Source organism: Rhinolophus sinicus, linkage group LG15, assembly GCF_036562045.2.
Source record: "Rhinolophus sinicus isolate RSC01 linkage group LG15, ASM3656204v1, whole genome shotgun sequence".
Taxonomy (NCBI): Eukaryota; Metazoa; Chordata; class Mammalia; order Chiroptera; family Rhinolophidae; genus Rhinolophus; species Rhinolophus sinicus.
The window spans coordinates 47,524,076-47,548,234 of record NC_133764.1 but is presented as its reverse complement, the minus strand read 5'-3'; the positions used below and the strand labels follow the sequence as shown (position 1 = coordinate 47,548,234).

Below are 24,159 nucleotides of genomic sequence, written 5' to 3'. Positions count from 1 at the left end.
CCCATTTCTTAGTTTCAACAAATAACTCACGGCCAAACTTCCTTCATCTGTACTTCCATCCTCCTTCTCCCTCCCATATTATTTTGAAGCCAATCAAAGACATCATATCAGGTCACTTGCAACTATTTCACTAAGTACACCAGTTTTTAAAGCATAGAGGCCCTGATTTTTTTCTGATTTAACTTTGTGTTTGGTCAGGTACCTAGAACCACAATGCCTACAAACACCCACAGTTCCTACAGGGAAGACAACCCCTCCCCCCACAAGAGATTACAGATTCTAATACGTATCACATCTGGGCCGCAATAGCTCATCCATCCAATGAGGGGAAAAAAAAGTTGAAAGTCCTCTGAGAACTACAGTGTTTATGATAACTCTCTGAAACACTGGCCATACTTAACGTTAATCATTAACGCCCTCAGCGGAGTCTCAGAGGTAAAAATCCACTTCCTATTAGTTATAAGGAAGTTGGGATCTAATAAATATTTATTTACGGATGCATCCATCCAACAGCCTGGAATATCAGGGGTTGTAAATTCCTGACTTATGTATGAACAAGAGTCAACAGGATCTATATCTAGTCATCAGGTATAATTCAGAGAAATTACCTTCTGTGAAATATTACCCTCATTTCCTGTTGGTCATATTATAAGATATACTGTTCTACCAAAGTATAAAACTCAGTGTGATAGAGGAGCTGTCAAATTATCCTGTCCTTACATAAACATGTGGAAGTCTTCACAACAGGAATTTTTCTACTCCAACAAATGAGAAAGTTGGATGACTGAAACCCATAAAATAGTTTACATTTGAAATCTCAAAATCCTACAAGGACTAGCCAAAAATTGGTGGAATAACACAATGACAAAGTTATTTCTCCAAAATATTTAAAAACAATTTTATTCATTCTAATGAAATGTTAACTGTTTTGCTTAAATGTAATTGGGTCCAGCCATAAGGAAGAAAGGTGCTAAAGACAAGAACTTCAAAAATTGTCATGTTTAATCACTGCACTTATATTCCTTTCTAGTTATAAAGCTAACTCTTCATTTAAATAATGCTTCTACACACCTTGATCATATGTGTTAGTGTATGAAACTCTTGGCTGAAACTAAATCACTATAAAATGTAATTCAAACAGTACAATTTTCCGGTGACTTTAATCAAACAAACTTCTCGCCCATTAAGCAATAACAAAAAAAACACACATGAATTTCACGAATACACATATAAAGAACACAATTCATGTGTTCATAAAAAGTTCTTCCCTGCAGATTTTAGCTGTGACATCTATTTGCAAAGTAATTTACAGCTCTTTAATAAATAGTAAGATCTGCTTATGACATGTCCAGTCATTGATGACGGTAAACACTCGGTGAGCGTTGGCTGACGCACACATGTATAGATAAAAAGATAATAAGGAGCTGTCCACACACACACTGTAAGTTTCATGAAGTAGATTTAGCTCTCGCAATTTTTACTTTCAGAATATAACTGAAGCAAATTTTAATACAAAGCATTATTTTAAGCCATACTGTTTATAAGGGAGAAACAATATAGTCTTACCTTATTTTGGAAGAAGGAAGTTTGTAAAAAAAACACAAACAACAACAAAAAACCTACAAAAGTGAAAAAGCCATTGGTTTTTAGTGGAAGAACCACAACAACAAAAATGAACCACTAAACCAAGTTCCAAATTCTTCAGAAAGAATGTGCAAGTATTTGGGATGTGCCTTTTTTTAGGTTTTTTTCATTTTTTGTTTTTGTATTTTTTGTTGTTTGCTTACTTGCCGTAATCATATACAACTTCAATTCAATTAAAATATCAGGATGATAATCAATGAAGTGTTTTCTGTGACTTTTCCAATCCCTTCGATTTAACTTAAGGAAACAATTTAAGTGTTTCAGGGGAGGTGTGAATTTTTCAGCCAGGGGAGTTGAATGGGGGGAGCAAATAAATAAATTTTGTTCAGTTCAACAATGTGTTTCCAATCCCCACTGGTGAGAGCACACCCACAGCTCCCAATGTGTCTGGAGGCTGACACACCTGCAGTGGCTTCCAGCCCAACCCAGGAGGCAGGGGGTAGCCCTAAGGCACTGCACACACCCGCTTCCGATACATGGACTTGCTCTACTCGAGCTGTGAGTATGAGGACCTGTGAGGAAGATCCGGCTTCTGAGGAAGCTTCTACCAGTGAAATCCATTGGGGATTCCAGGAGGAAGCAGCTGTAGCATCAGGATGGGTGGGGCAGGGTCTGTCTCAGGGTGGGTGTTGAGGGGACCTTATCCAGGGAGAGAGACTTCTCCATGCACCAGGCCAGGTGCAAAGTCTATGCTATTTATTCTAAGTTTCTAGGGAACGAGACCCAAAGCCAAGCAGTGATTAAGAAATTTCAATAAATTATCTAGTCTTACAACATTAGAATTAGTGGGAGAAAAAACTTCAAAATCATCTATCCACCACTTACCTAAAGTCATTTAATTCACTTTCTCAAAACTACATCTCCAAATGTATACATGTTTTGTTCTTGTTTTAAACATTCAAGGTGTATGTTTGTACAAAACATTTTAATAGTCATATAAAATGATTTCTAAACAAGGATAAGACTAGAAACAACCAAAAAAAGCATACAACAGAGATTCTGAGGAGTGATGTATTTGTACATATAAACCACTATTCTTACGCAAATCTAAAGCACAATGATCAATCACCTCACACCTGTTAGATTAGCTGTCATCAACAAGACACAAGATGCCCAATGCTGGTGAAGATGTGAACACAGGGAACCCTGAGGCACTGCTGGTGGGACCGCAAACTGGTGCAACCACTATGGGAAACAGTGTGACGGCGCCTCAGAAACTTAAAAATGGAACCACCATATGATCCAGCAATCCCACTTCTGGGTATTTATTCAAAAGAAATGAAATCACCATCTCAAAGAGATACTTGCACCCTCATGTTCATTGCAGCATTATTCACAATAGGCAAGATACGGAAATAACCTCAGTGTGTCCGTCAACCATCAACAGATGAATGGAGATAAAGATATTCTCAGGCATTACAGCTGAGAATATTATATATACAGAGGGTGCCCCAAAAAAATGTATACACATTTTAAGAAAGGAAAACTATAGTAAAATTGTAATACTCAATATATACCGACAACAAAAGATGAACGCAAGTCATGTTTGACTTCTGCGATTACAAGAGGTGCTCAAAGTGGTTACCATCAGTGTCCAGACACTTGATTATGGGGAACTACTGCTTGAGCAACGTTGACTAAAGTGTCCACTTGTATACATTTTTTGGCACCCCCAGTTTATATATATATATATAAAATATGCCACATATGTATAATGGAATATTATTCACCCATCAAAAAGAAAGAAATCCTGCCATTGCAACAACAGGGGTGGACCTAGAGGACATTAAGCTAAGTGAAATAAGCCAAACAGAGAAAGACAAATACTGCATTGTATCCCTTATATGTAGAATCTTAAAAAGAAGAAGAAGAGAGGGGAGAGAGGGGGGCGGAGGAGGAGGAAGAAGTCGAGCTCATGGAAACAGAGAGCAGAAAAGTCACTGCCAGGGCCTGGGAGTAGGTGATACAGGGAGAGGTTGGTAAGAACACAAACTTTCAGAATGTCTGAGGATCTAATGTAAAAACATAATGACTATAGTTGATAACACTGTATTGTATAATTAAGATTTACTAAGAGACTAGAACTTAAATGTTTTCACCAAAAAGAAAAAGAGATAAATTATAATAAAATTGTGTAACATCGTTCTCTATTGCCAGTGTGACTTACTATTATGTATCCACATCTGTCATGGAGATTGCAAATATTCTTCATGTGTATTAGGATGAAAAAAAATCCGCCAAAACAGGTGCAAGGGCTAAGAGAATACCCCTTCCTATTGCCTTTTGTTACCTCTGTTTATAAAAATAAATCACCCCTGAGAAAAGCCTCTAGGAAATGCCTCTAGTGGTAATTTCTGGAATGGGATTAAAGAGATTGCTGTACAAAGGCCGAGGAGGCGGGGGACCAAAGTGGACTGTGCTGTCAATCCTAAAGTGAGATGTCAGCAGACGTGGAGTTTCTTTACTGTGAACTCTATAAAAGCTCAGTTCCTCTATCACCAAGAGACAGACTCTGCTCCATCTGGGTGGAAGCTACAGGTGCTCCCTCCTAGAATCCCCAAGGGATTTCACTCAAAGAAGCCTCAGAAGCCCGGTTCCTCCTCGCAAAGCCCTCCAGTCAGCATGAACGGTCAGGTATATAGGAAGAAAGCCGTACAGTACCGGGGGATGGCACCGAGCGTCTATGGGGGGGCTGGAGGCCACGGCACCCGCATCTCGGTCTCCAGTGACATGGTGAACTATGGGAATGACATCGCCAAAGGGAACCTGCTTTTTGGCAATGAGAAGGTGGCCATGCAAAACCTGAATGATCGCCTAGCAAGCTACCTGGAGAAGGTGCGGTCCCTGGAGCAGGCCAACGTGACACTTGAAGTGCAGATCAAGAAGTGGTACGAAACCAATGCACCCAGCATCAGTCGGGACTACAGCGCCTATTACAAACAAATCCAAGAGCTGCAAAATCAGGTGAGGGCTGACGCCTGGGTTTTCTACTCCTCTGTCTAGCTGTGTGGTGTGTCAAGAGGGTATATACATTAGGTGGGTCTAAATGGATGCTGTAAAGCAAATGAGGCTGAAATGCTACCTCTATACAAGTGGTATATTCTGTCATCTACTCTTAGTGCTGGAGCCCCTGACTACACAGTAGGATGACTATAAATCATACTTTTTAAAGTTTTTACATCTAATTATATAGAAAATAGGACAATTTTGTCCTCCCGTCTTATAAACTGTTTTTCTGTCATAGTTTTACCAGATCAGGGCTAAGTGAACAGCAAACATTTTTTTTTCTGAAAAAAGCTAAATTTTTTAAGTGATAATAAGTCTTTCTTAGTTTTTCACCTAGTTCCTATCAACTTTTGAAACCCCAGGCAATTTAGCGTTTCCTCCTTCGTTTATGTAAAGGGTGTAAGACAAGTATTAGAATCCTGTATCGTAGATTCCAATGGTGAAGGGAGTCAGGGTAGAAATGGGGAAGGGGTGTAGGTCTTCATGTTACCTGGATTTTACAGTGTCCTGCTCAATCATCTGATCGTCATCACCACGCAGTGCAGAAACCACTTGTCCCATAATATGACGGTCTATTGCCCCCGGTTCAAATGTATTGCAATCATATCCGAACCTGCTCCCACATCATCCAAGAAAGGTGCAGTTCTCTGTTTTATCAATTGTGTGGAACAAAAGAAGACTTTGCTCCTAATTGAACATTTCAGACACAGCACAGACTATTTGCACTGCTTTAATATTCTTATCTGATCAAAATAAGTGCCCCTTTCGTTTCCCTTTCTATTTTAACATTTGCTTTCCTTTAGAGAAAAGGCTACTTACGTACCAGCAAGTCTCTTTTTCCTGTGTTGTGTTAGACGTCTGCACGATTTGATTCAGACTCTACGGGGAGTTACTTTGGGGTTCCAGGAACTATGCGGATGTAGGAGGCAAAGGTGTTGAAATTGCCCTTTCTGGAGACAGGTCATTCTTCTCGGGCCCACGAAAAACATACAAAATCAGCCAACCATTCTCCCCTACCTGTCTCATGGCTCTTGTTTCTGAATCTACTTTGGATCATCCCAAATACACAGGCACAGCCATTTCTTCACTTTAGCTGGGCAGACTCAGTGTTTGAAGGAAGGCAGCTCGCTGCAGGACTGGAGCTGCTGAAAGAAACATGTCATTATAGCATCTTCCACAAGCAGACTTCTGACCCATACGCATCTTACAGAATTCACCCACTAGATCACGGCTTAAGCTCAGGGGCTTATCCTGACAGCCCCAGTGCCTGGCTCAATCCCCACCACAGAACGAGTGTCCATTCATCAGCCAATAGTTAGCAGACGCTGACGAGGTGCTGGGACCACGCCGGGCACTGGGAAATAGGATGGTGAGCATGTTGTAACTCACGGGAAACAGCCATGGCCGAAGGCAACATTTATCCCACACAGAGGGGGAAGTGCTAGCACGCAGGGCTGTGTAGGACAGCGAGAGCACCGGCAGTGCACCCCGCTCTGTTTTGAGGAAATCAGTGAAGGCCTGAAGGAATGATAAACTGAGCGGTGGAGGAAGAGTTCACCAAGTGAGAGAAGCTAAGAGGAACATTCTAGGCAGGAACAACATCAAAGGCAAGACACTCGATAAGGTGTGGTGGTTCAAGGTGAACTAAATTCTCTTTTTGTGAAAAAACGAGAAAGTGGACCAAACCCTGGGACTAGAGTTGCATTTTACACGTCTATTATGTTAAATATCCATACCGTTATTCTTCCTGCTTTCAGGTGGCAATTATCGCAATATAAACATCGTCTTTGATTGAACAGTAGGTGCCTGAGGATCAACTCCTATCCAGTTGAAAATGTCATTCTTTCTCATGTGTTTTCCAGATTAAAGAAGCTCAACAGGAAAAAGCTAAACGTATCCTGCTAATTGATAATGCTAAACTGGCTGCTGAGGACTTCAGGCTAAAGTAGGTCCTCTAACGCCACGGCGAAACTTCCCGGAAAGGAATATCTTTTAGTAGTCCTTCATGACATTCAGCCTTCTGTATCACTGTTGGTAGAGGAGCTGCCACTAAATAGTTTCAGAACCCTAGAAGCTATCTGGTCTAGCCCAGCACTCACAGCTGGACTTCTCTCTCCCACAGTCTTAAGATTTGGTCACCCAGTGCATAACTAAACATCTCCAGTAACTACTACTGTTCTCCTCGGTTAGCTCTAGTTGCTAGAACATTCTTTTTTAGTAACCTGGCACCTACTTTCTCACATACCAAGCCTAATGCTGCCCTCTAGAATAATAACAAAGCAATTTAAAACGCCCCTTCTGCGTAAGTGCCCTTCTGTTATCTAAAGAGACTCATTTGTCTCCCTCAGTGATTCTGCATGTGAGTCACCCATGTTCCTTCAAGCGCAGACAGGTGTCTGACCAAAGTTCCCGGATGACTCTTAATGCTTTCTAGTTTGCCAGTGCTTTACAGTACAGTCTGACCAAGCAAAGAACTAGGACTATGATTAAAGCAGTTCAAATCGCGTTCACTCGCGTAGTCATATCGTACTAAAATGATCAGAGTTGTTCCTCAGAAACTGCTTCTACATTTAGGTTTCTTCACCTGAATTTGTACAATGCATCTGCACTAACAAGTCCTTTGTGGTTTAAAAGGGTGGCATATTAATGCTACAGGGGTCAAAAAGAAAGAAATGAGAAAGCAGATCTGAAGATTAAAGCAGTAAAAGTTCATTAATTCCAGTCAATATCTGGGTGTCCCACTGCATTAGCATTTTTTTAAAGTTTGTTACTTTAATAAAAATGGGAGTATATAAAAGTGTAGAGGAGAATACATGAATTTTTAAGATAATTCACTTTGGATGCATCTGCTGACAAAGCAATAAAAATAAATTGATCGTGACCATTCATTAAGTAAATCTAACTAACCATTATTTAACATCAGTAATGAGAACCCTTTGCTAGCACAGTGATTAAAGCAAACTTAAAATTTTCTTTTCAAATATATCCTAGAATTTAGGAACTTTTCAAAGTAATTTCAGATTATTTTTTTTAACCAATCATTCCAAATCACAGAGATAATATTATGGGGCAAATTAATTGATTCTTAGGTTCCCATGAACATTTTTGAAATGTCTAAAGAGGGACACAAGAATGTATTGAAACTGATCTTCTCCTATACCACATACAAATCTATCTTATTATATTAAGATGATCTCTTCTATAGTAGCTTCAGAAGGACTCAGGGATCTCTGCTTGTTACTGAATCCACAGGTATGAGACTGAGAGAGGATTGCGCCTCACGGTGGAGGCTGATCTTCAGAGCCTGAGTAAGGTCACTGATGACCTCACCCTAAGTAAAACAGACTTGGAGATTCAAATTGAAGAACTGAATAAAGACCTGGTTCTCCTCAAAAAAGAACATCAGGAGGTAAGAAAATATTCAGAAGTATTGGTACTGGGAATGATGGAATGGCGATCATAATGATGAGGAGGAGGAGGAGAGAGAGGAAGAGGAGGGCGATTTGGTGATGGTGATGGTGAAGGTGACGACCATAATGATGCAAGCCCCAACTTCTTTGCATAAGGTTTCGGTTGGGCTGAAATAGCTTAGAGCAATACCTGGACCATAAAAAGCCCTTCCTTTTTCACCCGTTCCCAATGAAAAGAAGATGTATTGCCTTTTCTGCCCAGCTTCTTCTGAGAATATGCTTCAGACGATAACCAATCAGGATTTTCACCCTCGTAGGAAGTGGACTGCCTGCGCAAACAGCTGGGCAACACTGTCAACGTGGAGTTGAAGGCCGCTCCAGGCCTGAACCTCAGTGCCATTATCGATGAGATGAGGCAGAAATATGAAGTCTTGGCCACAGAAAACCTTCGGAAGGCCAAAGAAGAGTTTGAGCTACAGGTAATAGCATCATTCTGAAGGCTAAGCAAAGGTGTGGGAGTTGTCCTCCGAAAAGAGATAACTCTTTTCCTTCCTTCCTTCCTTCCTTCCTTCTTCTCTTTCTCTGTCTCTCCTCTCTTCTCTCTTTCTCTCTGTCTTCCCTTATTTACTTATTTTTTGATTTTCGGAATTTTAGACGGAAAATCTGCAGCAACAAGTCACAATAAACACTGAAGAGTTAAAAGAATCTGAGGTCCAACTAAAGTCGCTGAGCCGGACCTACCAGACGGTGGACATAGACCTCAAGTCTCAGCTCAGTCTGGTAAAGCACAGCTAACTTCCTGCTCTCAATGCAGCATGTGTTTACTATGTGCCTGTGTCAGGAACTCCAGAAATGCAAAGACCTATAAGAAATAAGCCCTCCCCTTGCAGAGCTGGCAGTGAGACAGGCCAAACAACTGATTATAATTGAGGGACAGAAAGAAATCAAGGAAAAGGGCATTGTATTGCAAGGATGCAGAGGGAAAAGTACATCTGGAAGGCTTCACAGGGAAAGTGGCACTTAAACCAGGTCTGCAAACTTGAGATAAATTTTGAAGCTGGAGAATAGAGGTAAAGACATTTCTAGGCTAAGCAAATCAGTCAGCTCATGGTAAAGCATGCTGGGGTAACAACCCCCAAATCATGGTGGCTTACAACAATACTGCATCCATTATGGCTTGGCTGCAGCTCTGCTCCATGACATTTCCACCCCAGAGGTAAGGCTGAAGGAGTAGACCCTAGCTGGGGCATGCCAGTGTTGTGGCACAAAGAAAAAAAGCAATGGTCAGACCACGTGATCGCTTTTAAAGCTTCTCCTCAGAAAAGGCACTTGTCAGTTTCACTTGCATTTCTTTAGCCATAGAAGTCATAGGACCAAGCCTGGTGTCAACAGGATAAGAAAGGCTAATCCTCCACATGGATGGGCACCACGAATAACAGGGAGGGGAGGCAAACAGAGAGAACAGTGAGTGCAAAGCTAAAAACAAACAAAAACTCCAAGAGCTAGGGATCCTAGCTGCCTGGCTGAGGTTGCCCAGATGGAAAGAGTGGGAGATAAAACTAGAAATATGCCCGATGCCCACAATAACCAGCTGCAGAAATTTTTCTCAAAAGAAATGAAAATTGAGCCACTTCTTACATCAAGTCCTCAAGTAAGAAATGTTCACTTTCTCTTGTGCTCGTAGAAAGACTCTTTGGAGAGTACATTGCAGGCTACCAAAGCTCGTTATAGTAGCCAGTTGGCCGAGAAACAGGCAATATTGAACACCCTAGAGGCCCAGCTGATGCAGATTCGGACAGACGCAGAGCACCAGAACGGAAAATACAATGATCTCCTCGACATAAAGACCCGGCTTGAGCAGGAAATTGCTACTTACCGTCGCCTTCTGGAAGGAGGAGATATAACGTAAGGCTCTTAGAACCAAGGGATATGTGTCAGTGTCTATTTTAATGTCCACACATTAAAACCTGTCACTCATTCCCCAGCACCAGTGCAATTCCTAGCACAAAAGCAATTACACACACACACACACACACACCAACAGTAACAACAAAACAAAAATATACCCAAAAGTACACACATCCCCAAAAACATCAAGTACAGCCTTTGTACTTGAGGTCGTGTTGTAGGACAGTTGGAAGATGGTTGTTATATAGATGATACGGATTTTCACTAACACTAATTTTTATGATTAACACATAATTGCCAGCACAATAACTTTTTAAAATTGTCATTGAGAGGTCATGAATTGAACAACAGGCCACATAGGTCTGTGGGAACCAGCTTGAGAATCACCAGCGTTGCAGCTCAACTGTCTTCAGATACCACTCCATAAAGTCATCAAGAGCACACAAGATTTCAACTTCCATTGTAGTTTTGTTATTTTAATTAGAAAAACTAGCCTATATTAAATGTGTTGGTTTTGAAGGTAAGCATTTTTCAAGTTAAAAAGTAAGACACTCAAGTTAGAAGAAACAAGCATAGTAAAAGGGAAAAAAATACAAACACAGGATTAAAACACACATCACTCAGATTTTATTTGGAAACAAAAAAGGAGGACAGTGCTTCATTTTCAAAATGACAATAACACTTTTTTCTGTTTCTTTTTCTTCTCTTAAAAAAAAACAGAACTACAGAATTTCAGTTAAGCTCGGTGGGGGAGAAAGGTAAGTGTTCTAATGTTCACATATTTCCTATAAGACTGAATTCTCACTCAATAGCTTTCCACTTATCATCTGCCACTGGTGAAAAGTAAAGAGAGATCAGTTCTCAAGTGAGCAGATAATACCCTAGGGATTCTGAAAATCAGGGCCATCACATAAATAAACCCTCCATATGGGAAATTTGTCACACTCCCCACGACAGGGTGGTTTTCTTGGCCCCATGCTATTGTTGTCCTGAGACAACGTGAGATCCTGAAAATGAAAAATAAGATGAAAATATGCATTGTTGCTTGATTCAATACTGTATGTTTCTCTTTGAGGGTGGGGAGAATAGAAAATTTATAAATTTGTGGCGAGTGGAACATTTTCTGCATTTATTTATAAAATGGACTTAAGATCATTTAAGAAAGAAAATGGGTTAGCCTTTTTTTTTTAAGAAGGAAGTACGTGCAAAAGGATAATAATTAAAAGTTGAATATTATAAACCAGCAGTCATGTGTCTAAATTAACATTTTGTATTTAAATCTAAATTCAGAGATAAAGAAAACCAGGGTGATTAAGACAGTCATACAAGAAACAGTGGATGGCAAGGTTGTGTCATCTGAAGTCCAAGAGACGAAAGAAGATTTTTGAACACGTGCCAGAAGGAGATGCTGCTGAGGTTTTGAAAGAAATGGAGCTATAATTTCTGCTCCCTGCAAGAAAGCGTCCATCAGACAGCACCATTAATACTTTCTAATGATTAGAGGAGGAAAAAAAAGAGTCCATTTATCAGTCTCTGTAATTGAATATAAATGTTTTACTCAAAGGAGCTTCAAACTGCCTGCAAAAATGAAATCCAATGAGCGTTAGGATATTTAAAATATCATTACTGCCATCTTTACCATGAAACACATTAATTACAAGCTATAGACCACTTAATATCAATTCGCTAATGTTCCTGAAAATTACAGCACATTTCAATTATACTTAATAAACCTCGTGGAACAGAGTCTATGCAAATAAAACTCTCTAATTTTTCCTATTTCTGAATTGCAAAATCTCCTTTCAGAGGCCCCTGGATTCTTGATTAAGTTAAATTCTTGGTTAATTTCATAGAATTTTCAGTATCAGTAAAATTCTGCTAGCTTCCAATTATATCTGCTGTTTTTCCATTTTCTCTACTGCCTTTTAAAACTCAGCTCAGCTCTTTGAATAATTTGAGAGTCAGAAGCCAATCACAAATGCTGAGTAGAATAATGAAGCACATTATGCTTGACATGGGAGTAGATTAAAAGCAAAATTAGTGAAACTCTTCTCAAGGCAGAATGCTTCTCCTTATGATAATAAACTGCATAAATCATCGGGCGTTCTCTTTCTTTATGTGGCGAACATATATTATGAAACGTTTGTCGCCGTTTTTTATTACAGCTTTAATGAGATATAATTCACACCATACAATTCACCTTTGTAAAGTGCACACGTTCACAGGATTGTACAACCATCACCACTATCTAATTTTAGAGGCTGCTCATCACCCTCCCAAAACACCCATCAGCAGTCACCCCCATTCCCCGTCCTCCTAGCCCCTGACAACCACTAAGCCATTTCTTCTCTCTACAGATTTGCCTAATCTGGACATTTCATATAAATTGAATCATGCAATGTGTTCTTTTATACACAATGTTTATAGAAGCATTATTCATAATAGCCCAGAAATGGAAACAAATGCCCATCAACTAATGAATGGATAAGCAAAATATGGTATATTCATACAATGGAATATTATTTGGCAAGAAAAAGGAGTGAAGTACTGACACATGCTACCACCTGGATGAATCTTGAAAACATTATGCTAAGTGAAAGAAGCCAATACAGAAATGCACACTGTATCCTCAGCCTTTTAGCATTTTAGTGAGCAGTAACTGCCATGCAAATGTTTACAAGAAAAATAAATTTGCCCTCTATCATTGTATCCTAGTAAATAAATAGTTCGGATTTAAATTTTGATATACGTTTGTAAATAAATAAGATTTTGAGTGTGATTATTATATTAAAAATGTGGTTCACTTAAACTAATAGCTACCATTTATTGAGCACTTACTATGAACTAAACAGTGTGCAATTTCCCATTTAATCTTCACAATAATGCTATAAGGTAGAAGCTATCAGGTTGAATCACATGAACTTACCAATATGTGATCATTTTTGACCTTCAAAAAATAGCAATTTCATATGGTTTGACCTTATTATGAGAACAAATGAGGATTATATAAGAAGACATGACCATATGAGCTCACTTATATGTGGAATCTAAAGAACAGAATAAACGAACAAACAAAACAGAAATCGACTCAGAGATATAGGGGGAAAATTGAGGGTTGCTAGATGGGAGGGGGGTGGGCATGGGGGAGAAGGTAAAGGGATTAGAAAGTACAAAGTAGTCACAGTATAGCCACAGGGATATGAAATTCAGTTTGGGGAATATAATCAATAACGTAAAGATTTTGTAGGGGGACACTTGTCTCATTAGGGGATCACTTCATAGACTGTGTAGATGTCTGACCACTGCACTGTACACCTGAAGCTGAAGCTGAATAATATTGAATGTCAACAATAGTTAAATGCAGAGAGAGAGAGAGAGAGAGAGAGAGAGAGAGAGAGAGGGAGGGAGGGAGGGAGGGAGGGAGGGAGGGAGGGAGGGAGGGAGGGAGAGAGAGAGAAGAAAGAGAGTCAGGGAATGTGGAGCACACATAGGGAATATAGTAAGTGGAATTGTTAACAGCTACATATGATATCAGAGGGGTAGTAGATTGGGGGAGAGGGGTTATCACTTTGTGAGGGTGTAAATGCCTAACTATTACATTGTTTTGTATACCTGAAACTAATAAAAAAATGAAAACAAATAAAAAAAATTCACAGGACAAGAAAAAAAAAGACATGAAATAAGCACTGTTGCAAAGTCACAGTTATCTAGTAATGGAGCAAGACTGAACCTCAGGGCTATTTGTCTTAAGTCTTGACACCCTGTTAACCAACAAATTTACATGACAATTATTGAGTCCCACTTGAAGTGAGCATTTGCCTGTCCTTAGTTGTTTTGTTGTTTTCTAGTTGTCATTTTCACTAGCCAGATACTTATAACACCAAAATGTCACAAATGTCCAGCTAACATCACACACAAGGCTTGATTCTGTACAACCATTTGTCAGAAAAAAAATTCTTTTCAGCCACTCTCATTCCTTTGCTTTTCAAAGTGAAGAGGTTTCACTCTCATCATTTTTTTCTTAATTTCCTTCCAAGTCACTCTACTTTGTAAATTGCTTTTAAAGATGTTAAGAACTTTTAGAAATGATTTCTTCACCTACCAGGACGCATTCCAGAATAGCCTGGAACCTTGACATGCAAATACCAGAGACTGTGAGTCTGGCTAATAAAAAATCTATGGAAGATGAGTTTGAAATTCACTAGGCATGGCCATTGTCATATGGCAATAACAATACTTTGTTAAAACAGGTAGAATTATTATTTTTAACTCAATTTCCTGTCATAAAAATGAAGATTAATCCTTGCCTTTTGGTCTATCTCTAGTTTCTTCCAAGTAATATTTCAATGAAAGTAGGTGAGACAATGCATACATGTGGAACCAGATGGTTCTACCTCTGGTTCTACCAGTAGTTACTGTATGAAAGTGAAGCATTAATCTCTGTATGTATCTATATTTCTTACACGAACTAAGAAAAAGAACAGCACGATCCTATTACCGCCAGGCATACAGATCCAGAGATTGGTCATCCTGAAATATAGGTCTCTTTATCACCCATTAGAATCATCATCAATATTCTTCATGACTTTATATGAAATCATCACCACGGAAATGGAGCTATCACACTCAGAACCCTAGAGGTGAAGACAGGACGGACAGAACGATGTTTTCTGGGCTTTAGGAATTACGTCCACACAGAGTCTTACAACATCTTAAAAGAAGAATGACATGGAATAATATAAAATCAAACCTTGGCCAGTGGACACCCCCTGTTCTCACCCTTATTCTTTTGAGGGTAATCTGAGGTACCTGATTACACCCTCAACTAATATTTCCAAGTTAAAGCATTAACTAGCAATTTTTATTTTTAAATTTCCCTTGAAACATCTGTTTTCTCTCCACTAGACTCATTCCAAGATTCCGCTTACCAGCATGTTATTTTATCTTCCGCTGCCTCACTCTCACCCTGCTTTTGAGAACCCTTGAACTCTGAAGTCCAGAACACATACATCCTTGTTCATCGTCATCTCAAAAGCACCCGTGAAACGTCAGTCACCCATTCTTGTTTCACTCACAGGATCTTAAAATGTTACTCAAAGCAAAAGCGAAAGGTGTTATAGACCAATGATCAGTGAATTGAAGAATGGAACGTCTGTCTGTCTTGAACTCAGGCGGAAAATCCTGCAAAGACCAGAAAACTAACCAATATGACAAGAAGATGAGCACACATTTTACTTAATAAAAATCTAAAGACTTACAAATGCCACATAAACAATGATCTCCATTCCCTAAACTCTACAAAAATGTAAGACCCCATTCTTTTGAACAGTTCACCCTGGTCCTAGCCATTTTCCTCTGTGCCTCAGCTTATGTAACCCCTTTGCCAACAAGCCCAAGATGTTTCCATTGTTTCCATTCCCACCTTCCTACATTTTTACAGTTGTCAAAGAAAATTGCTTTCACTTCTAAAAACTCTAAAGTAGAGGCTTGATTATTCAGCTGAGCTCTCCCTCCACCCCAAAAAAATAGCCACTGAAGAAGAAACATTTCTCTTTTTAACTTCTGAAGTTGCTCCCCACTCATAATTGGATTCAAAATAAATCTTGGTCCAAGCACACCGGTAAATTAGAGCAAAGTCCTTTTCAAATGAAATGAATTTTAAGTGACACATTCAAGCATATTAAGGATTAAGTTCTTTCAAGTGAAACAACTCCATGAGTGCAAGAATGAAGTTTGGTCAAACACTAGGTTAAGCCTCGGGATAAAAAAATGAATCAGACATAAGCCCTACCTGAGAAACTTACACACTAGGATACTATACAGTATGTATAGAAACATAAAGGTATAGTGTGTTAACACAATGTATAGATATTGAGCAAAATGATTTAAAATTTACATGTATGCCTTAGAGTTGGAAAGTATACATTTCAGCACAAAATTGGCTCCAAGTTCAAAAATTCCAGTTATTCATATTCCCATGTAATGTGACCATATCAGTAAGTAACAATTCTTAATTGGGCACATTTCCTCTGACTCTGTGAGTATGGCCTGTTTTCATTTCTATGACAATAAAATGGAATCACTCTGTCTGGGGGGATGCTGCTCGTGAGTGACGAATAATTAACAACCATAGTGTCAAGTTCCTGTGGGAGAAGTGCAAGTTTAACTAGTACTTTGTAAGGTCTCTGGACATACGGTTACATGTCAAAAGTATAACTAAAAGCACATCTGCCTCTGTGTTTGCAGGATTTCATGTGTGGTGTCATTTCTTATAAACCATGAAGCCTTGATCTCTGCATATCAGCCTGTACACTTGAGAAATGAAATTCAAGGAGAAAGCGTTTTTGAAAAGGAAAGAACTAAAGCTCCTGGTTGACGTGCAGGGCAGAAACCCAGTCTCACAAAATGGGGAATCAGTGACCCTCTCTCCTTTGTGTTTTCACTGTAAGTAGCAGGGTTGTGTCATCCACAGAAGGCACTACAGACCTGAATTCTATCTTTGCCACCTCCTGGCTGTGTGGCCTTGAATTAGTCATTTAACGTTCTGACCCTCAGATTGCTCATCTGTAAAATGGGATGAAAGTATCCACCTTAAGAGGTTGCCACCAAGGTCTAGAGCAGTTAGTACACAATAACAATTAACAATTCAAACAAGGACTACTAGTCCAGCCGAAACGCTTGTAATACAGATTAAAGGAATCCTTGGTAAAAATTCCATATGAGGCCGGCATTTCCACTTAATAGGTTTCCATTCTCTCAAGAAATGAAATAGATTATGGCCTCTCTCATCAGGCTGAGTGCATTAGATTGCTGCATGCCTTCTGTATCTATCGTGAATGAGAATATGCAATTTCTACCAATATCTTGCTTAAAACCCCTTTATTTGGAAATCACACTTGCTTGCTCCTTGTGACGTGTATAGGTTGGGGGAAAATATGTCCCTTCTCTAGGAAGGTAAAAGGAAGCTGTCATTGGATTTCACCACGGATTCTTCCTTCCTGCCCCTGGGAAAGGGATAAACGGGGTGGGGGTGGAGGAAGTGTCACACAGCCCTTCCATTTGCCAGAACTGATCGTGGGTACTCCCTACAGAGGTTTGCCATGGGCCACTGGGACCCCTCTGCATTTGCCCCAGATCACCGGTGGGCACTGCGGGCTCTGGCTCAGGACTGCGCACAGGGCCGGAGCGCCTCGTACTCAGGGAGGCCGGAGTCAGGGAGGATCAGAGCCGGCTATCTGGAGGGGGGGGCGGGAGTTGAGGGTGCGAGCACTGATACAATTTCAATATATAAAAAATCAAGTGTATTTTCAGAAACTAGCAATGCTCGGGGGTAGAGTGGTGAACAATGAGACAAGATTCCTGATTTCATGGAACTTACCAAAAGGTCAGCTCTTAGGTAAAGGAAGATCTGCTGAAAACACTTTAATATTCTACTCAAAAATAGCGTTATTCAATGTGTAAGAGGTCTTCTTTCTGAATCAGAAAAAAACTAGGCAACATCCTAATGACAAAGTTTTCAAATCCTTGAAAATTCAAATTCCAATATCAATCTGGAAGATGCATTTATTGCCCACTTCCAGCAGTACGTTTCACAACTGCTTCTGAAACTATATTCCACCAGAAAATAGACTAGATCAGGAGTGGATGGCTTACATTGAGTTTTCCAAAAGAAACAAATAGGAAACATGAGTGAAGAACTTCAAAAAGCTTAAGGTTGGGAAAGTATTCATTAATGTATCCATTCCAAAATCACTCGCTGCTTTCCTGCTGTGCATAAGACACTGGGCAGTGCCGAGAATACAAGCAATAGAATAATTGGGAGAAGAAAAATTCCTATGACAACCTATCTCTACTCCACCCACATTTCTTTTTTGTGTAACAAATATGTCATGGACACAATTATTCAACTATTTCTGTGCCAAAGAATTTTCAATATGCATTAACCATTTACTTGTTGAGCTGGTCCAGAAAAGCAGGGGACACTACATTTTGAATGGAGAGAGTGAACTTTTCAACTGCAACACCCATTTCATGACCTATAAATTGTTAACCTTTCTGCCTTACTGACACTGCTTCCTGTCAGGTTGTGGCCACCTTCCCCAGGTGTGGAGCACCACCACGTCACTTTCAGTGCAGACCTCTGGGCTGTCCAGGTGACTGTCTTCCCAGAGTGGGACACTGGGCAGAGCCAGGGGCACGTCTGCTTCCAGTGTTGGAAGTGGCTATTGGGGGAAGCGCACTTGGCTTTGGAGGCAGCTGTTGGGTAGGCTTTTCTGCTGCTTCCATGTTTGGTTCTAGTTCTGGCTTAGGTAGTGGCTTTGGAAGTTCTTTTGCAGGAGGACTGGGCCCTGCTTATGGGGGAGGCCTGCGCAGTGGCTCTGGAGGCCTGGGGATTGGATTGGGGGGAAGCTCAGGAGGTGGCTCTCTAGGTATTCTCTCTGGCAATGATGGAGGCCTTCTTTCCAGATCAGAAAAGGAAACCATGCAAAATCTTAATGACAGATTGGTTTCCTACCTGGATAAGGTCCGAGCTCTAGAAGAATCTAATACTGGGCTAGAAAACAAAATTCGAGAACGGTATAAAACACAAGGATCTGGGACTGAAGACCCAGGGTCACAGAGTGATAACAGTAAATATTATCCTTTGATTGAAGACTTCAAGAATAAGGCAAGAATATGGTTTTTGGGGGAACTTTGGGAACTATTTTTTATTTTTATTTTTTGCAATAACAATGTTTTACAGTGATAATCTTAGATATTTTTTCGATTCAACTATATTTGGAGCAATTTCTCATATATCAAGATACTCAGTTTCATTTTATCGTTTACCATGAAGTGACTCTATTTCCACTCTCTGTAGGAAATATATGTTGCTTAATTTTTAAATATTCTATAAATATATTTTCTTTTAAAAAGTTAAACTGCTTTAAACTCTTAATAAAGCAGCATTTTAACTTCATCTAAAAATTTTCTGTCAAAAATATACTTGTCTAATACTGATATTTTGGGGCCTCATTTTGTTTGTCGCCCCCTATTTTGCCAGATCATGTCTGCCAGCGTTGGAAACACCCAGCTCATCTTGCAGATCGACAGTGCAAGACTGGCTGCCGAAGAGTTCAGAATGAAGAGAGTAGAATAAAAGAAAGGCTAATAATAATTGACATGTCCCACCATGTCTTCTTAGTCCGTTTTCCTGCCTTCACTGACAGCAAATATTTCAAAACTTCTATAGTTCACATGCTCCACACACTTGGTGTTTTGGTAAATTTACGTTGAGCATTCTAGAAAGTAACTAGATTCAAACACAATTCGCATGTCTTTAAGTAAGAGTCGCTTCCACTTAGGGCTATGGATCACCATAGTTGTATGGCTGCTGGGCCTTTTGGCTAAGAGCAAGTGTGGATCACCACATTTGTAATTTGCTATTGTCTCATGAAGTGACATGATAATTCCACCAATGTCCTAGACCTCAACCTTCCATGTATCCAAATGAATTAAAAATGGGTTTTGCCTGGGAGTTAAATGAAATCAGCTCTTTTTCCTGATGACACATACACCTAAAATATTAACGATGCACTTATTTTTATATACGCTCCTCCTTTCCCATACTCCACCCTCCAGACATAAGGAAGAAATCCTAACGTCCTTTTGCCCCACAAAATTTCCACACAGGATGTGGCAGTGGTGATGATCCTGAACCTGGAAAATCTTGGTAAAAGCTGTGTTGCCAGATTCAAAACTGTAAAAGGAAAACAAGAGCAGGATTTAATGACTAAGAGCTGGGGCTCTGAAGCCCGATTGGGTTCAAATTCTGGTTCTGCTACATAATAGCAAGTAACTTAATCTCTGCGTGCCTCGGTTTCCTGATCTTTAAAGTGGGATGGGTTTTGTGAAGATTCAATGAGGTAACATACATAAAACACTTGGAACAGTCCCTGGTACCTAGAAAATACTCAATATTTGTGTCCTGTTGTTATTGACTGTATGGAACCAAAATGGTGTGGAGAAATCAGGGGAATTGATGAGCAAGGGGTGTCCCAGGGAGCAGAGCGCAGAGGGAGGATTCATGGCAAGCCTGGAGGAATTCCAGAGCTGAGTGCAACATTGCATGGGAGGTTGTCATGCCATTTTAAGATGCTTGCTCCAGTACGCAGCTTTCTGAAGTCATACTTTCTTTTACTATTTGCTAGTGGTTTCAGGTGCTCCATTCATCTCACTAGACTATGCATAGCAATTCAACTCTTGGTCTAGCCCTCGCCTTCCAGCACATGTCTAGAAGAACCTTACCTTTCAGACCCAAAGAGATTATCAAGGTCCTTTCCTGAATAAGGTCCATAGTCCCCAAGTAAATAATATCATTTTCCTGGTACTCAGAAGTTGCTGCAAATAGTTATTGTTTAAAATAGCATCTGTTTTCCTTACAACTACAACTGAATTGTGTGAGGTTCAAAGGAGAAATGGGTTTTGCACAAGTATATAGCCAGTAGTCATTTCTTAGCTATGATCTTAGCTTTTCCTGCATTCCCTTCTTTTGGAAATATAATCTCCACTGAGCTCCTAGAGACATCACCCCACTGGAAGCTTTTTCTCTGACTCTTCTTTGTGACCTCTGCATGTTGGCTCAGTCCTCTGTCTTCTTTCTCTACACTCTCTCCCTAGATAACATCAGCTAACACTTTGGCTTTCAGGTAACCATCTATGGATGAATGTGTTAGCTAGACTTATTGTGGTGATCATTTCGCAATATATATCAATGTTGAATCATTATGTTGTACACCTGAAACTAACATAATGTTGTATGTCAATCATACCTCAGTGAAAAAAATAAAGTAACCATCTATGCATTGATTCCTTCTTGTGGTGGCCTCCAGATGGCTCCAATGATCCTCACCTCTTGGTACACCTGACCCTGTGTATAGTCCTCTCCCACAGTGAACAGAGTAGACCCATTGAACTAGTGACCTTCGACATTGGGTCACAAAAGCATTTCAGTCTGGCTTGGTCTCTTAGACTGCTCGCTCTAGGGGCAGTCAGCTGCCCTTAAGGTTATACTATGGGGTTGGGGGTGGGGGGAACGACCTGAAAACAAATCAGTGATTTCACAAAATTTCCCATTCAAAATCAGTCTTATTCTGATAATATCTCAGTGAAAATATTCTGTAGTCTACAGTTGGCAAAGGAAGCATTGTACTTCTTATTAAATGTACTTTGCCCAACTCTCACTGCCAAGAAATACAATTAGCACAGTATCCTTATCATGAGATTCCAGACTTCATTCACTAGACCATAAGCCCTAATTCAATACACACATGAAAGGTCCTTTTGGAATTAGCCATTAATGAACCACAGAAGTGAGAGGTCTGTCGAAAAATAAAAACAACTTGTAAGGAAAAACCCAAGTACAGGATCAGACAACAAAAGACAAGCACATATTTTATGATTATTTTAAAATCTAAAATTTTACTAATTTAAATTTTTACTTTTATATACATTTGTTGTATGTATAGGCTAGAAAAATGTCTGGAAAATATTGTTTATATTTTTTCCTATTGTACAATTTTAAATTCTTAACAAACTGCATGTATAACTTTGATAAGGGGGGAAACGAATTTTAGTTATCTATAACAAATGGGTTTGCAAGTATGTCACAGTAGGAAGAGAACCATCTAGAAAACAATGGGTTGCCAAAGTAGGCAATTCTTTAGGCTTTGTAAGAGTGCCACCTACTGGAATCTCAGAAAATAAACTTTTAAAAAGCCCTGCTTTGCATACTTTTGATACTAGAAAGTTTGGGCTTTTTTTAAAGAAAAAAGATACTTTTGATACCAGAAAGTTTGGGCTTTTTTTTTTTTTTCCAAAGAAACAGGAACGAAAGAAGGAGGAAGGGAAAGAAGGAGGGAGGGAGGGAGAGAGGGAGGGAGGGAAAAAGGGAAAGAGGGAGGGAAAAATCAAATCTTTTTAAAAGCATAAACATAAATTAAAACTTTCTTATTTAAATAAGTGGTATTAGTTTCCAAAATGTCCACCAGTAGAGAGACGAGTTCTATAAGGCATAAAGAAGAAAACCAGTAATTATTTAGAGTTTAAAGAACTAGATAGCCAATCTGAACTACTCAAGCTTTCAAAAAGCATCAAATGAAAAATGTATTCATATAGCTGAGTATATAACTTTTTATTGGGTGGTAAATGTTTCTTAAATCTTGGAACTGGATCTAGGATTTAAATGTCATTATTTAATATTAGTATCAAAAACTCAAACTAAAGAACATTACTGTCTTAATTGTGTCCTCTTCATCACTACAGCTTCTTAATAAAAGCCACGGTTGCAATATTCAGCAACATATTTAAAAAAGGATTTATGATGATCAGAATTCACAGTTGAAAAATAATCACGTGGTGAATAAATAAATTATGGTACATTCATACAATAGGAAAAAAAAAAAGAACGGAGCTATTGACACAAAACACATTCATGGCTGATTTCAAGATCATTATGCCGAACTTAAAAGAAGCCAGATTCAAAAGAATAGATACTGTATGATTCCATTTATATGAAACTCAAGGAAAAACAAATCTACTCTATAATGACAGAAAGGAAATCAGTGGTTGTCTGGGCTGAAATGGGTGGAAGATTGGAGATTAGCTGGTTAACTGGGAAGGATCATAAGAGAACCTTCCCGGCTGATGAAAATGTCCTGTGCCTTGATATGGTGATGGTTACCTGGGTATATCCATTTGTCAAAACTCTTCAAACTGTACACTTAACATGGGTACAATTTATTGTATGTAAATCATACCTCAATAAAGTTAATTTTAAAGTAATAATAATAGTAACAGCCTGTCTTCATGACAACACTGTGTTGGAAGCATGAAGAGACCAGGTAGGATGATAATCTATGACGTGCGAGGACAGGCTCGCATCTGCTCTTAAGCGCTGATTGACAAATATTCAGGAATGTTTCAAGCTGGCTAGCTTGAAATTGGCCATGATGGGAATATTTCCCCTGGAATTTGGGCTGTATTTGTGTGTTTCCTTGGAGAGCTGGTTCACATCAGCACACGACTGAGCCCAATAAGAACACAGATGCAGAGGCTGATTGCCTGGGTTTGGGGTCCAGCTCTGCCACTTTCTAGTGGCTTTATTAACCCTTCAGTTCAAATTAAATTGACTGTGAATTTTAGTTGCTAAAAGATGTCATTGTCAAAGTTTCCCTATGCATATACGCTTAAAGAAATGCAAGTTTTCTTCAAAATCATGGCAGCAGACCTTTAAATAAACCACGCCAATAAAACAGCCCACAGAGAGGCAGTACAATGCAACTAGATGGCATTTCAGGCTTCCCTGAGTGAGTCATTATTCTACTGAGAACAAGTTACTACTCAACTTGACCTGATTCATCTTTTACAAAAAGCCAATCATATCACATATGATCACATTAGCCCTGCATTTTGAAACCCCCGTAGAAAAACACCATAAACACAGGGTACCATGAACTTAGATGTTCAGAATATGTTCCTGGGAGTTGGAACATATTGGAACCCCCCTCCTAAAGTTATATACACACGCAGTTGCTGCTGAGAAAAGTACGTCCATTTTGAAATATTTTATTTATTTGCAAAAACCACGGGATTTTAATTTTAATCACTTAGGCTGCAATTTCACATTTCAAATGAACAGAGCTGCAAATACAACCTTTTTTAAACCAGCTGAAGTATAATTTTCATTCTTTAAAAAAAATCATTCAGTTGGTATATTTCTGTACACATGTGGAACATTACATATTCATTTATTTGTGCATTCATTCATTCATTCAACAAGTATTTATTTTGATGGAGAAACTGACCTAAAATGGTGGCCTGAGGGGAGAGAGAAGTCCCCAGCCTAAGCCCCAGCCCACTTCCAGATAACCCACTCCAAGCCACACCCTGAGCCAATCACCAGAGGACACCTGCCCCTTCCCCAACTCAAGGAAGTCCCTAACTCATAAAAACCTGCTCAAAGCCTTGCTGGGGGCTCAGTCTTTTGGAAAGGATCCCGCTGAGCCCACTGGCGTAATAAAGCTGACTCTCCTAACTCTGAGTGCCGCTTGGATTCTTCCCAGTCCTGCTATTCGTAACATTCTAGCACCAGCTACATGTAAGTCTTTACACAGTCTATTGAAAATAACATAGGTATTTATGAATTACAGGT

The 24,159-nt window shown here is 39.5% G+C and overlaps 1 protein-coding gene and 1 long non-coding RNA gene across 5 annotated transcripts in view; one reads left to right on the top strand and one right to left on the bottom strand.

Annotated features, from left to right (window-relative positions):
• Nucleotides 1–24,159, bottom strand: part of LOC141568817 (uncharacterized) — a 302,708-nt gene that overhangs the window by 251,422 nt on the left and 27,127 nt on the right. For all 4 annotated transcript variants that reach the window (XR_012492029.1, XR_012492031.1, XR_012492030.1 and 1 more), the window contains exon 3: nucleotides 5,668–5,792. This is a non-coding gene — a long non-coding RNA (uncharacterized LOC141568817). The remainder of the gene's footprint in view (nucleotides 1–5,667; nucleotides 5,793–24,159) is intronic.
• Nucleotides 4,141–12,066, top strand: KRT20 (keratin 20). The gene is made up of 8 exons (XM_019747537.2): nucleotides 4,141–4,608; nucleotides 6,513–6,595; nucleotides 7,903–8,059; nucleotides 8,378–8,539; nucleotides 8,715–8,840; nucleotides 9,745–9,965; nucleotides 10,689–10,726; nucleotides 11,259–12,066. Exons 1-8 carry the CDS (start codon nucleotides 4,267–4,269, stop codon nucleotides 11,354–11,356), a joined length of 1,227 nt encoding a protein of 408 aa, XP_019603096.2. The 5' UTR covers nucleotides 4,141–4,266; the 3' UTR covers nucleotides 11,357–12,066.